General features: G+C 51.7%; 1 protein-coding gene across 50 annotated transcripts in view; it reads left to right on the top strand.

The window, feature by feature from the left end:
- ank3b (ankyrin 3b) overlaps positions 1–18,023 on the top strand; it is a 483,498-nt gene that overhangs the window by 248,701 nt on the left and 216,774 nt on the right. For all 50 annotated transcript variants that reach the window (XR_008761019.1, XM_055936209.1, XM_055936160.1 and 47 more), the window contains 3 exons: positions 2,699–2,797; positions 6,142–6,240; positions 7,004–7,102. Coding sequence is in view for 49 of the 50 variants with exons in the window: in XM_055936209.1 (XP_055792184.1) it covers positions 2,699–2,797; positions 6,142–6,240; positions 7,004–7,102 (297 nt within the window). In the remaining variant the exon portion in view is untranslated. The remainder of the gene's footprint in view (positions 1–2,698; positions 2,798–6,141; positions 6,241–7,003; positions 7,103–18,023) is intronic.

Genomic DNA, 18,023 nt, shown 5'->3' with positions numbered 1-18,023 from the left:
GGCAGCAGGGTCAGGGCTAGGGTTTATGGCATCAGGCAGCAGGGTTAGGGCTAGGGTTTATGGCATCAGGCAGCAGGGTCAGGGCTAGGGTTTATGGCATCAGGCAGCAGGGTTAGGGCTAGGGTTTATGGCATCAGGCAGCATGGTCAGGGCTAGGGTTTATGGCATCAGGCAGCAGGGTTAGTGCTAGGGTTTATGTTATCAGGCAGCAGGGTCAGGGCTAGGGTTTATGGTATCAGGCAGCAGGGTCAGGGCTAGGGTTTATGGCATCAGGCAGCAGGGTCAGGGCTAGGGTTTATGGCATCAGGCAGCAGGGTCAGGGCTAGGGTTTATGGCATCAGGCAGCAGGGTCAGGGCTAGGGTTTATGGCATCAGGCTGCAGGGTCAGGGCTAGGGTTTATGGCATCAGGCTGCAGGGTTAGGGCTAGGGTTTATGGCATCAGGCAGCAGGGTCAGGGCTAGGGTTTATGGCATCAGGCAGCAGGGTCAGGGCTAGGGTTTATGGCATCAGGCAGCAGGGTCAGGGCTAGGGTTTATGGCATCAGGCTGCAGGGTTAGGGCTAGGGTTTATGGCATCAGGCAGCAGGGTCAGGGCTAGGGTTTATGGCATCAGGCAGCAGGGTCAGGGCTAGGGTTTATGGCATCAGGCAGCAGGGTCAGGGCTAGGGTTTATGGCATCAGGCAGCAGGGTTAGGGCTAGGGTTTATGGCATCAGGCAGCAGGGTTAGGGCTAGGGTTTTTGGCATCAGGCTGCAGGGTCAGGGATAGGGTTTATGGCATCAGGCTTCAGGGCTAGGGTTTATGGCATCAGGCAGCAGGGTTAGGGCTAGGGTTTATGGCAGCAGGGTCAGGGCTAGGGTTTATGGCATCAGGCAGCAGGGTCAGGGCTAGGGTTTATGGCATCAGGCAGCAGGGTTAGGGCTAGGGTTTGTGGCATCAGGCAGCAGGGTCAGGGCTAGGGTTTATGGCATCAGGCAGCAGGGTTAGGGCTAGGGTTTATGGCATCAGGCAGCAGTTTCAGGGCTAGGGTTTATGGCATCAGGCAGCAGGGTTAGTGCTAGGGTTTATGTTATCAGGCAGCAGGGTCAGGGCTAGGGTTTATGGTATCAGGCAGCAGGGTCAGGGCTAGGGTTTATGGCATCAGGCAGCAGGGTCAGGGCTAGGGTTTATGGCATCAGGCAGCAGGGTCAGGGCTAGGGTTTATGGCATCAGGCAGCAGGGTCAGGGCTAGGGTTTATGGCATCAGGCAGCAGGGTTAGGGCTAGGGTTTATGGCATCAGGCAGCAGGGTCAGGGCTAGGGTTTATGGCATCAGGCAGCAGGGTCAGGGCTAGGGTTTATGGTATCAGGCAGCAGGGTTAGGGCTAGGGTTTATGGTATCAGGCAGCAGGGTCAGGGCTAGGGTTTATGGTATCAGGCAGCAGGGTTAGGGCTAGGGTTTATGGCATCAGGCAGCAGGGTCAGGGCTAGGGTTTATGGCATCAGGCAGCAGGGTCAGGGCTAGTGTTTATGGCATCAGGCAGCAGGGTCAGGGCTAGGGTTTATGGTATCAGGCAGCAGGGTCAGGGCTAGGGTTTATGGTATCAGGCAGCAGGGTCAGGGCTAGGGTTTATGGCATCAGGCAGCAGGGTCAGGGCTAGGGTTTATGGCATCAGGCAGCAGGGTCAGGGCTAGGGTTTATGGCATCAGGCTGCAAGGTCAGGGCTAGGGTTTATGGCATCAGGCTGCAGGGTTAGGGCTAGGGTTTATGGCATCAGGCAGCAGGGTCAGGGCTAGGGTTTATGGCATCAGGCAGCAGGGTCAGGGCTAGGGTTTATGGCATCAGGCAGCAGGGTCAGGGCTAGGGTTTATGGCATCAGGCAGCAGGGTTAGGGCTAGGGTTTATGGCATCAAGCAGCAGGGTTAGGGCTAGGGTTTTTGGCTGCAGGGTCAGGGCTAGGGTTTATGGCATCAGGCTGCAGGGTCAGGGCTAGGGTTTATGGCATCAGGCAGCAGGGTTAGGGCTAGGGTTTTTGGCATCAGGCTGCAGGGTCAGGGCTAGGGTTTATGGCGTCAGGCTGCAGGGTCAGGGCTAGGGTTTATGGCATCAGGCAGCAGGGTTAGGGCTAGGGTTTTTGGCATCAGGCTGCAGGGTCAGGGCTAGGGTTTATGGCATCAGGCTGCAGGGTCAGGGCTAGGGTTTATGGCAGCAGGGTTAGGGCTAGGGTTTATGGCATCAGGCAGCAGGGTCAGGGCTAGGGTTTATGGCATCAGGCAGCAGGGTTAGGGCTAGGGTTTATGGCATCAGGCAGCAGGGTCAGGGCTAGGGTTTATGGCATCAGGATGCTTGTATACTGGCATGGCCTTTAGTCATTGGATCAGAACGGCTGAAGTTTAGAGAGAAAAGGGATGAAGAACTGAAGAAATAACACATGGTGGCAAACCTCAAAGCAGCCAGAGAGGCCAGTCTGATCCAGCTGTGTTACTGTAACTCCACATGTTCTTCTGGTTAGTATCTGCTTAGCTGTGTGTTAACCAGGCTGGATGCTACCAGGACATCTATAGAGGTGTGTTGTGTGTTAACCAGGCTGGATGCTACCAGGACATCTATAGAGGTGTGTTGTGTGTTAACCAGGCTGGATGCTACCAGGACATCTATAGAGTTGTGTTGTGTGTTAACCAGGACATCTGTAGAGTTGTGCTGTGTGTTTTTCTTTTAGAATGGTTTCACTCCGCTCCACATCGCCTGCAAGAAGAACAGAATCAAAGTGATGGAACTGCTGCTGAAACACGGAGCGTCCATACAGGCAGTGACCGAGGTAGGAACTGAAACACGGAGTGTCCATACAGGCAGTGACCGAGGTAGGAACTGAAACACGGAGCGTCTATACAGGCAGTGACCGAGGTAGGAACTGAAACACGGAGCGTCCATACAGGCAGTGACCGAGGTAGGAACTGAAACACGGAGCGTCCATACAGGCAGTGATCGAGGTAGGAACTGAAACACGGAGCGTCCATACAGGCAGTGATCGAGGTAGGAACTGAAACACGGAGCGTCCAGTCCATACAGGCAGTGACCGAGGTAGGAACTGAAACACGGAGCGTCCATACAGGTAGTGACGTGGTAGGAACTGAAACACGGAGCGTCCATACAGACAGTGATCGAGGTAGGAACTGAAACACGGAGCGTCCATACAGGTAGTGACCGAGGTAGAAACTGAAACACGGAGCGTCCATACAGGCAGTGACCGAGGTAGGAACTGAAACACGGAGCGTCTATACAGGCAGTGACCGAGGTAGGAACTGAAACACGGAGTGTCCATACAGGCAGTGACCGAGGTAGGAACTGAAACCCGGAGCGTCTATACAGGCAGTGACCGAGGTAGGAACTGAAACACGGAGCGTCCATACAGGTAGTGACCGAGGTAGGAACTGAAACACGGAGCGTCCATACAGGCAGTGACCGAGGTAGGAACTGAAACACGGAGCGTCCTTACAGGCAGTGACCGAGGTAGGAACTGAAACACGGAGCGTCCATACAGGTAGTGACCGAGGTAGAAACTGAAACACGGAGCGTCCAGTCCATACAGGCAGTGATCGAGGTAGGAACTGAAACACGGAGCGTCCATACAGGCAGTGACCGAGGTAGGAACTGAAACACGGAGCGTCCATATAGGCAGTGACCGAGGTAGGAACTGAAACACGGAGCGTCCATACAGGCATGGGCCGAGGTAGGAACTGAAACACGGAGCGTCTATACAGGCAGTGACCGAGGTAGGAACTGAAACACGGAGCGTCCATACAGGCAGTGACCGAGGTAGGAACTGAAACACGGAGCGTCTATACAGGCAGTGACCGAGGTAGGAACTGAAACACGGAGCGTCCATACAGGCAGTGACCGAGGTAGGAACTGAAACACGGAGCGTCCATACAGGCAGTGACCGAGGTAGTAACTGAAACACGGAGCGTCTATACAGGCAGTGACCGAGGTAGGAACTGAAACACGGAGCGTCCATACAGGCAGTGACCGAGGTAGGAACTGAAACACGGAGCGTCCATACAGGCAGTGACCGAGGTAGGAACTGAAACACGGAGCGTCCATACAGGCAGTGACCGAGGTAGGAACTGAAACACGGAGCGTCTATACAGGCAGTGACCGAGGTAGGAACTGAAACACGGAGCGTCCATACAGGCAGTGACCGAGGTAGGAACTGAAACACGGAACGTCCATACAGGCAGTGACCGAGGTAGGAACTGAAACACGGAGCGTCTATACAGGCAGTGACCGAGGTAGGAACTGAAACACGGAGCGTCCATACAGGCAGTGACCGAGGTAGGAACTGAAACACGGAGCGTCCATACAGGCAGTGACCGAGGTAGGAACTGAAACACGGAGCGTCTATACAGGCAGTGACCGAGGTAGGAACTGAAACACGGAGCGTCCATACAGGCAGTGACCGAGGTAGGAACTGAAACACGGAGCGTCCATACAGGCAGTGACCGAGGTAGGAACTGAAACACGGAGCGTCCATACAGGCAGTGACCGAGGTAGGAACTGAAACACGGAGCGTCCATACAGGCAGTGACCGAGGTAGGAACTGAAACACGGAGCGTCCATACAGGCAGTGACCGAGGTAGGAACTGAAACACGGAGCGTCCATACAGGCAGTGACCGAGGTAGGAACTGAAACACGGAGCGTCTATACAGGCAGTGACCGAGGTAGGAACTGAAACACGGAGCGTCCATACAGGCAGTGACCGAGGTAGGAACTGAAACACGGAGCGTCCATACAGGCAGTGACCGAGGTAGGAGCTGAAACACGGAGCGTCCATACAGGCAGTGACCGAGGTAGGAACTGAAACACGGAGCGTCCATACAGGCAGTGACCGAGGTAGGAACTGAAACACGGAGCGTCCATACAGGCATGGACCGAGGTAGGAACTGAAACACGGAGCGTCTATACAGGCAGTGACCGAGGTAGGAACTGAAACACGGAGCGTCCATACAGGCAGTGACCGAGGTAGGAACTGAAACACGGAGCGTCCATACAGGCAGTGACCGAGGTAGGAACTGAAACACGGAGCGTCCATACAGGCAGTGACCGAGGTAGGAACTGAAACACGGAGCGTCTATACAGGCAGTGACCGAGGTAGGAACTGAAACACGGAGCGTCCATACAGGCAGTGACCGAGGTAGGAACTGAAACACGGAGCGTCCATACAGGCAGTGACCGAGGTAGGAACTGAAACACGGAGCGTCCATACAGGTAGTGACCGAGGTAGGAACTGAAACACGGAGCGTCCATACAGGCATGGGCCGAGGTAGGAACTGAAACACGGAGCGTCTATACAGGCAGTGACCGAGGTAGGAACTGAAACACGGAGCGTCCATACAGGCAGTGACCGAGGTAGGAACTGAAACACGGAGCGTCCATACAGGCAGTGACCGAGGTAGGAACTGAAACACGGAGCGTCCATACAGGCAGTGACCGAGGTAGGAACTGAAACACGGAGAGTCCATACAGGCAGTGACCTGTCCTCCTACAGAGGAGCTACTAACTAACACGTTGTCTTCTGACTGACTGTGTCTCTCTGTTCAACCATTTTATAATGGATCTCTGTTCTGTGGTTCTGTGGTGTTTGTCTTTGTTAGGTGGACATGGACACTACGTTCTGTGGTGTTTGTCTTTGTTAGGTGGACATGGACACTAAGTTCTGTGGTGTTTGTCTTTGTTAGGTGGACATGGACACTAAGTTCTGTGGTGTTTGTCTTTGTTAGGTGGACATGGACACTACGTGCTGTGGTGTTTGTCTTTGTTAGGTGGACATGGACACTAAGTTCTGGTCATTGGAGTTGTTTGCTACAGACTGTTTGAAGTGGTTTTGAAGTGAACATACGTATCTGAGTTAGCTGAGGTTAGGAGTTTTAACTGGACAGGACACATGTTGCTGACAGGGGCTTGATGAGGAAGGCTTGGCGCTGGTTAGAGGGGCTGGCTCTGGTATCTGTTTATACCAGAAAAGGGCCAGATAACTTCTGTTGTGAGCTAGGGGCTGGGGGCTACGCACTCGGTGAACTGCCTACAACTTTAAAGAGGACTATCTCTGTCTCTGTTCCAGTTGAGTCTCTTGTTCCTAGAATAACTCTGTGTCTCCGTTACAGTCGGGTCTCACTCCGATCCATGTGGCGGCTTTCATGGGACACGATAACATCGTCACTCAGCTGACGAATCACGGAGCTTCGCCAAACACAACTAATGTGGTGAGTCACAGAATACACTCTCTCCCTCTCCCTCTTTCTAGCTCCATTTCTCCCCCTCTCACTCTCTCTCTATCTCGCTCTCACTCTCTCTCTCTCTCTTTCTCTCTCTAGCTCCACCCCCCCCCCTCTCTCTCATATCAAAGTATTTGAAATAAACTATGTGATAATTTCAAAGAAAGTTGGGGAAAGCATTCCATAAAGATTTTAGAACATTAGCCTGTGTGTTTGATAGAACCCTGGTACCTAACCTGTGTGTTTGATAGAACCCTGGTACCTAACCTGTGTGTTTGATAGAACCCTGGTACCTAACCTGTATGTTTGATAGAACCCTGGTACCTAACCTGTGTGTTTGATAGAACCCTGGTACCTGTGTGTTTGTGAAGTAACATTTGTAACCTGTGTGTTTGATAGAACCCTGGTACCTAACCTGTATGTTTGATAGAACCCTGGTACCTAACCTGTGTGTTTGATAGAACCCTGGTACCTAACCTGTGTGTTTGATAGAACCCTGGTACCTAACCTGTGTGTTTGATAGAACCCTGGTACCTAACCTGTGTGTTTGATAGAACCCTGGTACCTAACCTGTGTGTTTGATAGAACCCTGGTACCTGTGTGTTTGATAGAACCCTGGTACCTAACCTGTGTGTTTGATAGAACCCTGGTACCTAACCTGTGTGTTTGATAGAACCCTGGTACCTGTGTGTTTGATAGAACCCTGGTACCTGTGTGTTTGTGAAGTAACATGTGTATCTCTGTGTTCCAGAGGGGAGAAACGGCGCTCCACATGGCAGCGAGGGCCGGCCAGGCTAACGTGGTCAAATACCTGGTTCAGAGCGGAGCCAGAGTGGAGGTCAAGGCCAAGGTAGGACTGGAGAGATACCCCATACTGACTGGAGAAATACCCCATACTGACTGGAGAGATACCCCATACTGACTGGAGATAATCCCCCCATACTGACTGGAGAGAATCCCCCCATACTGACTGGAGAGAATCCCCCATACTGACTGGAGAGAATCCCCCCATACTGACTGGAGAGAATCCCCCATACTGACTGGAGAGAATCCCCCATACTGACTGGAGAGAATCCCCCCATACTGACTGGAGAGAATCCCCCATACTGACTGGAGAAATACCCCATACTGACTGGAGAGAATCCCCCATACTGACTGGAGAGAATCCCCCATACTGACTGGAGAGAATCCCCCATACTGACTGGAGAGAATCCCCCCATACTGACTGGAGAGAATCCCCCATACTGACTGGAGAGAATCCCCCATACTGACTGGAGAGAATCCCCCATACTGACTGGAGAGAATCCCCCATACTGACTGGAGAGAATCCCCCATACTGACTGGAGAGAATCCCCCCATACTGACTGGAGAGAATCCCCCATACTGACTGGAGAAATACCCCATACTGACTGGAGAGAATCCCCCATACTGACTGGAGAGAATCCCCCATACTGACTGGAGAGAATCCCCCATACTGACTGGAGAGAATCCCCCCATACTGACTGGAGAGAATCCCCCATACTGACTGGAGAGAATCCCCCATACTGACTGGAGAGAATCCCCCCATACTGACTGGAGAGAATCCCCAGTACTGACTGGAGAGAATCCCCCCATACTGACTGGAGAGAATCCCCCCATACTGACTGGAGAGAATCCCCCATACTGACTGGAGAGATACCCCATACTGACTGGAGAGAATCCCCCCCATACTGACTGGAGAGATACCCCATACTGACTGGAGAGATACCCCATACTGACTGGAGAGATACCCCATACTGACTGGAGAGAATCCCCCCAATACTGACTGGAGAGAATCCCCCCCATACTGACTGGAGAGATACCCCATACTGACTGGAGAGATACCCCATACTGACTGGAGAGAATCCCCCATACTGACTGGAGAGATACCCCATACTGACTGGAGAGATACCCCATACTGACTGGAGAGAATCCCCCATACTGACTGGAGAGATACCCCATACTGACTGGAGAGAATCCCCCCATACTGACTGGAGAGAATCCCCCTCATACTGACTGGAGAGAATCCCCCCATACTGACTGGAGAAATACCCCATACTGACTGGAGAGATACCCCATACTGACTGGAGAGATACCCCATACTGACTGGAGAAATACCCCATACTGACTGGAGAGATACCCCATACTGACTGGAGAGAATCCCCCCAATACTGACTGGAGAGAATCCCCCATAGTGACTGGAGAGAATCCCCCCATACTGACTGGAGAGAATCCCCCCATACTGACTGGAGAAATACCCCATACTGACTGGAGAAATACCCCATACTGACTGGAGAAATACCCCATACTGACTGGAGAGAATCCCCCCATACTGACTGGAGAGAATCCCCCCATACTGACTGGAGAAATACCCCATACTGACTGGAGAAATACCCCATACTGACTGGAGAAATACCCCATACTGACTGGAGAGAATCCCCCATAGTGACTGGAGAGAATCCCCCCATACTGACTGGAGAGAATCCCCCATAGTGACTGGAGAGAATCCCCCCATACTGACTGGAGAGAATCCCCCCATACTGACTGGAGAAATACCCCATACTGACTGGAGAGAATCCCCCCATACTGACTGGAGAGAATCCCCCCATACTGACTGGAGAGATACCCCCATACTGACTGGAGAGAATCCCCCCATACTGACTGGATAGAATCCCCCATACTGACTGGAGAGAATCCCCCCATACTGACTGGAGAGAATCCCCCATACTGACTGGAGAGAATCCCCCCATACTGACTGGAGAGAATCCCCCCATACTGACTGGAGAAATACCCCATACTGACTGGAGAGATACCCCATACTGACTGGAGAGATACCCCATACTGACTGGAGAAATACCCCATACTGACTGGAGAGATACCCCATACTGACTGGAGAGAATCCCCCATACTGACTGGAGAGAATCCCCCATACTGACTGGAGAAATACCCCATACTGACTGGAGAGATACCCCATACTGACTGGAGAAATACCCCATACTGACTGGAGAGATACCCCATACTGACTGGAGAGAATCCCCCATACTGACTGGAGAGAATCCCCCATACTGACTGGAGAAATACCCCATACTGACTGGAGAGATACCCCATACTGACTGGAGAAATACCCCATACTGACTGGAGAGATACCCCATACTGACTGGAGAGAATCCCCCATACTGACTGGAGAAATACCCCATACTGACTGGAGAGAATCCCCCCATACTGACTGGAGAGAATCCCCCCATACTGACTGGAGAAATACCCCATACTGACTGGAGAAATACCCCATACTGACTGGAGAGAATCCCCCCATACTGACTGGAGAAATACCCCATACTGACTGGAGAGAATCCCCCATACTGACTGGAGAGAATCCCCCATACTGACTGGAGAGAATCCCCCCATACTGACTGGAGAGAATCCCCCAATACTGACTGGAGAGAATCCCCCATACTGACTGGAGAAATACCCCATACTGACTGGAGAAATACCCCATACTGACTGGAGAGAATCCCCCCATACTGACTGGAGAAATACCCCATACTGACTGGAGAGAATCCCCCATAGTGACTGGAGAGAATCCCCCCATACTGACTGGAGAGAATCCCCCATAGTGACTGGAGAGAATCCCCCCATACTGACTGGAGAGAATCCCCCATAGTGACTGGAGAGAATCCCCCCATACTGACTGGAGAGAATCCCCCCATACTGACTGGAGAAATACCCCATACTGACTGGAGAAATACCCCATACTGACTGGAGAGAATCCCCCCATACTGACTGGAGAGAATCCCCCCATACTGACTGGAGAGATACCCCCATACTGACTGGAGAGAATCCCCCCATACTGACTGGATAGAATCCCCCATACTGACTGGAGAGAATCCCCCATACTGACTGGAGAGAATCCCCCCATACTGACTGGAGAGAATCCCCCCATACTGACTGGAGAAATACCCCATATTGACTGGAGAAATACCCCATACTGACTGGAGAAATACCCCATACTGACTGGAGAGAATCCCCCCATACTGACTAAAGAGAATCCCCCTCATACTGACTGGAGAGAATCCCCCCATACTGACTGGAGAAATACCCCATACTGACTGGAGAGATACCCCATACTGACTGGAGAGATACCCCATACTGACTGGAGAAATACCCCATACTGACTGGAGAGATACCCCATACTGACTGGAGAGAATCCCCCATACTGACTGGAGAGAATCCCCCATACTGACTGGAGAAATACCCCATACTGACTGGAGAGATACCCCATACTGACTGGAGAAATACCCCATACTGACTGGAGAGATACCCCATACTGACTGGAGAGAATCCCCCATACTGACTGGAGAAATACCCCATACTGACTGGAGAGAATCCCCCCATACTGACTGGAGAGAATCCCCCCATACTGACTGGAGAAATACCCCATACTGACTGGAGAAATACCCCATACTGACTGGAGAGAATCCCCCCATACTGACTGGAGAGAATCCCCCATACTGACTGGAGAGAATCCCCCATACTGACTGGAGAGAATCCCCCCATACTGACTGGAGAGAATCCCCCAATACTGACTGGAGAGAATCCCCCATACTGACTGGAGAAATACCCCATACTGACTGGAGAAATACCCCATACTGACTGGAGAGAATCCCCCCATACTGACTGGAGAAATACCCCATACTGACTGGAGAGAATCCCCCATACTGACTGGAGAGAATCCCCCCATACTGACTGGAGAGAATCCCCCCATACTGACTGGAGAGAATCCCCCCATACTGACTGGAGAGAATCCCCCCATACTGACTGGAGAGAATCCCCCCATACTGACTGGAGAAATACCCCATATTGACTGGAGAAATACCCCATACTGACTGGAGAAATACCCCATACTGACTGGAGAGAATCCCCCCATACTGACTGGAGAGAATCCCCCTCATACTGACTGGAGAGAATCCCCCCATACTGACTGGAGAAATACCCCATACTGACTGGAGAGATACCCCATACTGACTGGAGAGATACCCCATACTGACTGGAGAAATACCCCATACTGACTGGAGAGATACCCCATACTGACTGGAGAGATACCCCATACTGACTGGAGAGAATCCCCCATAGTGACTGGAGAGAATCCCCCCATACTGACTGGAGAGAATCCCCCATACTGACTGGAGAGAATCCCCCCATACTGACTGGAGAGAATCCCCCCATACTGACTGGAGAGAATCCCCCATACTGACTGGAGAGAATCCCCCATACTGACTGGAGAGAATCCCCTCATACTGACTGGAGAAATACCCCATACTGACTGGAGAGAATCCCCCCATACTGACTGGAGAGAATCCCCCCATACTGACTGGAGAAATACCCCATACTGACTGGAGAAATACCCCATACTGACAGTAGAGAATCCCCCCATACTGACTGGAGAAATACCCCATACTGACTGGAGAGAATCCCCCATACTGACTGGAGAGAATCCCCCCATACTGACTGGAGAGAATCCCCCCATACTGACTGGAGAGAATCCCCCCCATACTGACTGGAGAGAATCCCCCCATACTGACTGGAGAAATACCCCATATTGACTGGAGAAATACCCCATACTGACTGGAGAAATACCCCATACTGACTGGAGAGAATCCCCCCATACTGACTGGAGAGAATCCCCCCATACTGACTGGAGAAATACCCCATACTGACTGGAGAGAATCCCCCATACTGACTGGAGAGAATCCCCCCATACTGACTGGAGAGAATCCCCCAATCCTGACTGGAGAGAATCCCCCCATACTGACTGGAGAAATACCCCATACTGACTGGAGAAATACCCCATACTGACTGGAGAGATACCCCATACTGACTGGAGAAATACCCCATACTGACTGGAGAGAATCCCCCCATACTGACTGGAGAAATACCCCATACTGACTGGAGAAATACCCCATACTGACTGGAGAAATACCCCATACTGACTGGAGAAATACCCCATACTGACTGGAGAGAATCCCCCCATACTGACTGGAGAAATACCCCATACTGACTGGAGAAATACCCCATACTGACTGGAGAGATACCCCATACTGACTGGAGAAATACCCCATACTGACTGGAGAGAATCCCCCATACTGACTGGAGAGAATCCCCCATACTGACTGGAGAGAATCCCCCATACTGACTGGAGAGAATCCCCCATACTGACTGCAGAAATCCCCCATACTGACTGGAGAGATACCCCATACTGACTGGAGAGATACCCCATACTGACTGGAGAGATACCCCATACTGACTGGAGAGATACCCCATACTGACTGGAGAGATACCCCATACTGACTGGAGAGATACCCCATACTGACTGGAGAGATACCCCATACTGACTGGAGAGATACCCCATACTGACTGGAGAGATACCCCATACTGACTGGACAGAATTCCCCCATACTTACTGGATAGAATCCCCCATACTGACTGGAGAGAATCCCCCATACTGACTGGAGAGAATCCCCCCATACTGACTGGAGAGAATCCCCCCATACTGACTGGAGAGAATCCCCTCATACTGACTGGAGAGAATCCCCCATAGTGACTGGAGAAATACCCCATACTGACTGGAGAGACCCCCCCCATACTGACTGGAGAGAATCCCCCATACTGACTGGATAAAATCCCCCATACTGACTGGAGAGAATCCCCCATACTGACTGGAGAGAATCCCCCAATACTGACTGGAGAGAATCCCCCCATACTGACTGGAGAGAATCCCCCATACTGACTGGATAGAATCCCCCATACTGACTGGAGAGAATCCCCCCATACTGACTGGAGAGAATCCCCCATACTGACTGGATAAAATCCCCCATACTGACTGGAGAGAATCCCCCATACTGACTGGAGAGAATCCCCCAATACTGACTGGATAGAATCCCCCCATACTGACTGGATAGAATCCCCCCATACTGACTGGAGAGAATCCCCCCATACTGACTGGAGAGAATCCCCCCATACTGACTGGAGAGAATCCCCCATACTGACTGGAGAGAATCCCCCCATACTGACGGGAGAGAATCCCCCATACTGACTGGAGAGAATCCCCCATAGTGACTGGAGAGAATCCCCCCATACTGACTGGAGAGAATCCCCCATAGTGACTGGAGAGAATCCCCCATACTGACTGGAGAGAATCCCCCATAGTGACTTCAGAGAATCCCCCATACTGACTGGAGAGAATCCCCCATAGTGACTGGAGAGAATCCCCCATAGTGACTGGAGAGAATCCCAATACTGACTGGAGAGAATCCCCCATAGTGACTGGAGAGAATCCCCCCATACTGTCTGGAGAGAATCCCCAATACTGACTGGAGAGAATCCCCCATAGTGACAGGAGAGAATCCCCCATAGTGACAGGAGAGAATCCCCCCATACTGACTGGAGAGAATCCCCCATACTGACTGGATAGAATCCCCCATACTGACTGGAGAGAATCCCCCATACTGACTGGAGAGAATCCCCCCATACTGACTGGAGAGAATCCCCAGTACTGACTAGAGAGAATCCCCCATACTGACTGGAGAGAATCCCCCCATACTGACTGGAGAGAATCCCCCATACTGACTGGAGAGAATCCCCCATAGTGACTGGAGAGAATCCCCCCATACTGACTGGAGAGAATCCCCCATAGTGACTGGAGAGAATCCCCCATACTGACTGGAGAGAATCCCCCATAGTGACTGGAGAGAATCCCCCATACTGACTGGAGAGAATCCCCCATAGTGACTGGAGAGAATCCCCCATAGTGACTGGAGAGAATCCCAATACTGACTGGAGAGAATCCCCCATAGTGACTGGAGAGAATCCCCCCATACTGTCTGGAGAGAATCCCCAATACTGACTGGAGAGAATCCCCCATAGTGACAGGAGAGAATCCCCCATACTGACTGGAGAGAATCCCCCCATACTGACTGGAGAGAATCCCCCATACTGACTGGAGAGAATCCCCCCATACCGACTGGAGTGAATCCCCCCATACTGACTGGAGAGAATCCCCCATACTGACTGGAGAGAATCCTCCATAGTGACTGGAGAGAATCCCCCCATACTGACTGGAGAGAATCCCCCATACTGACTGGAGAGAATCCCCCATAGTGACTGGAGAGAATCCCCCATAGTGACTGGAGAGAATCCCCCATACTGACTGGAGAGAATCCCCCATAGTGACTGGAGAGAATCCCCCATAGTGACTGGAGAGAATCCCCCATAGTGACTGGAGAGTATCCCCCCATACTGACTGGAGAGAAACCCCCATAGTGACTGGAGAGAATCCCCAATACTGACTGGATAGAATCCCCCATACTGACTGGAGAGATACCCCCATACTGACTGGACAGAATCCCCCCATACTTACTGGATAGAATCCCCCATACTGACTGGAGAGATACCCCCATACTGACTGCAGAAATCCCCCATACTGACTGGAGAGATACCCCCATACTGACTGCAGAAATCCCCCCATACTTACTGGATAGAATACCCCATACTGACTGGAGAGATACCCCCATACTTACTGGATAGAATCCCCCCATACTGACTGGAGAGATACCCCCATACTGACTGGACAGAATCCCCCCATACTTACTGGATAGAATACCCCATACTGACTGGAGAAATACCCCATATTGACTGGAGAGATACCCCATACTGACTGGAGAAATACCCCATACTGACTGGAGAGAATCCCCCCATACTGACTGGAGAGAATCCCCCATACTGACTGGACAGAATTCCCCCATACTTACTGGATAGAATCCCCCATACTGACTGGAGAGAATCCCCCCATACTGACAGGAGAGAATCCCCCCATACTGACTGGATAGAATCCCCCCATACTGACTGCATAGAATCCCCCAATACTGACTGGATAGAATCCCCCCATACTGACTGGAGAGAATCCCCCATACTGACTGGAGAGAATCCCCCATAGTGACAGGAGAGAATCCCCCATACGGACTGGAGAGAATCCCCCCATACTGACTGGACAGAATCCCCCCATACTGACTGGAGAGAATCCCCCAATACTGACTGGAGAGAATCTCCCATACTGACTGGAGAGAATCCCCCATACTGACTGGATAGAATCCCCCATACTGACTGGAGAGAATCCCCCATACTGACTGGAGAGAATCCCCCCATACTGACTGGAGAGAATCCCCAGTACTGACTAGAGAGAATCCCCAATACTGACTGGAGAGAATCCCCCCATACTGACTGGAGAGAATCCCCCCATACTGACTGGAGAGAATCCCCCATACTGACTGGAGAGAATCACCCCATACTGACTGGAGAGAATCCCCCATACTGACTGGAGAGAATCCCCCATAGTGACTGGAGAGAATCCCCCCATACTGACTGGAGAGAATCCCCCATAGTGACTGGAGAGAATCCCCCATACTGACTGGAGAGAATCCCCCATAGTGACTGGAGAGAATCCCCCATACTGACTGGAGAGAATCCCCCATAGTGACTGGAGAGAATCCCCCATAGTGACTGGAGAGAATCCCAATACTGACTGGAGAGAATCCCCCATAGTGACTGGAGAGAATCCCCCCATACTGTCTGGAAAGAATCCCCAATACTGACTGGAGAGAATCCCCCATAGTGACAGGAGAGAATCCCCCATACTGACTGGAGAGAATCCCCCCATACTGACTGGAGAGTATCCCCCCATACTGACTGGAGAGAAACCCCCATAGTGACTGGATAGAATCCCCCATACTGACTGGAGAGATACCCCCATACTGACTGGACAGAATCCCCCCATACTTACTGGATAGAATCCCCCATACTGACTGGAGAGATACCCCCATACTGACTGCAGAAATCCCCCATACTGACTGGAGAGATACCCCCATACTGACTGCAGAAATCCCCCCATACTTACTGGATAGAATACCCCATACTGACTGGAGAGATACCCCCATACTTACCTGATAGAATCCCCCCATACTGACTGGAGAGATACCCCCATACTGACTGGACAGAATCCCCCCATACTTACTGGATAGAATACCCCATACTGACTGGAGAGATACCCCCATACTGACTGGATAAAATCCCCCCATACTGACTGCATAGAATCCCCCAATACTGACTGGATAGAATCACCCCATACTGACTGGATAGAATCCCCCCATACTGACTGGAGAGAATCCCCCATACTGACTGGAGAGAATCCCCCATAGTGACAGGAGAGAATCCCCCATACGGACTGGAGAGAATCCCCCCATACTGACTGGATAGAATCCCCCATACTGACTGGAGAGAATCCCCCATACTGACTGGAGAGAATCCCCCATAGTGACAGGAGAGAATCCCCCATACGGACTGGAGAGAATCCCCCCATACTGACTGGATAGAATCCCCCATACTGACTGGATAGAATCCCCCATACTGACTGGATAGAATCCCCCCATACTGACTGGATAGAATCCCACCATACTGACTGGAGAGAATCCCCCATACTGACTGGAGAGAATCCCCCCATACTGACTGGATAGAATCCCCCCATACTGACTGGAGAGAATCCCCCATACTGACTGGAGAGAATCCCCAATACTGACTGGAGAGAATCCCCCATACTGACTGGAGATAATCCCCCAATACTGACTGGAGAATCCCCCATACTGACTGGAGAGAATCCCCCATACTGACTGGATAGAATCCCCCCATACTGACTGGATAGAATCCCCCCATACTGACTGGATAGAATCCCCCCATACTGACTGGAGAGAATCCCCCATACTGACTGGAGAGAATCCCCCATACTGACTGGATAGAATCCCCCCATACTGACTGGATAGAATCCCCCCATACTGACTGGAGAGAATCCCCCATACTGACTGGAGAGAATCCCCCCATACTGACTGGATAGAATCCCCCCATACTGACTGGATAGAATCCCCCATACTGACTGGAGAGAATCCCCCATACTGACTGGAGAGAATCCCCAATACTGACTGGAGAGAATCCCCCATACTGACTGGAGATAATCCCCCAATACTGACTGGAGAGAATCCCCCATACTGACTGGAGAGAATCCCCCATAGTGACTGGATAGAATCCCCCCATACTGACTGGATAGAATCCCCCCATACTGACTGGAGAGAATCCCCCAATACTGACTGGAGAGAATCCCCCATACTGACTGGAGAGAATCCCCCCACACTGACTGGAGAGAATCCCCCATACTGACTGGAGATAATCCCCCCACACTGACTGGAGAGAATCCCCCCACACTGACTGGAGAGAATCCCCCATACTAACTGGAGAGAATCCCCCCACACTGACTGGAGAGAATCCCCCATACTGACTGGAGAGAATCCCCAATACTGACTGGAGAGAATCCCCCATACTGACTGGAGATAATCCCCCAATACTGACTGGAGATAATCCCCCATACTGACTGGAGAGAATCCCCCATACTGACTGGAGAGAATCCCCCCATACTGACTGGATAGAATCCCCCCATACTGACTGGAGAGTATCCCCTATACTGACTGGAGAGAATCCCCCCATACTGACTGGAGAGTATCCCCCATACTGACAGGAGAGAATCCCCCCATAGTGACTGGAGAGAATCCCCCCATACTGACTGGAGAGTATCCCCCATACTGACAGGAGAGAATCCCCCATACTGACTGGAGAGAATCCCCCCATACTGACTGGATAGAATCCCCCATACTGACTGG

The sequence above is a fragment of the Salvelinus fontinalis genome, chromosome 1 (genome assembly GCF_029448725.1).
Source record: "Salvelinus fontinalis isolate EN_2023a chromosome 1, ASM2944872v1, whole genome shotgun sequence".
NCBI classification, from domain to species: Eukaryota; Metazoa; Chordata; class Actinopteri; order Salmoniformes; family Salmonidae; genus Salvelinus; species Salvelinus fontinalis.
Note: the sequence above shows the minus strand (reverse complement) of the source record. Positions and strands in the feature narration are given on the sequence as shown.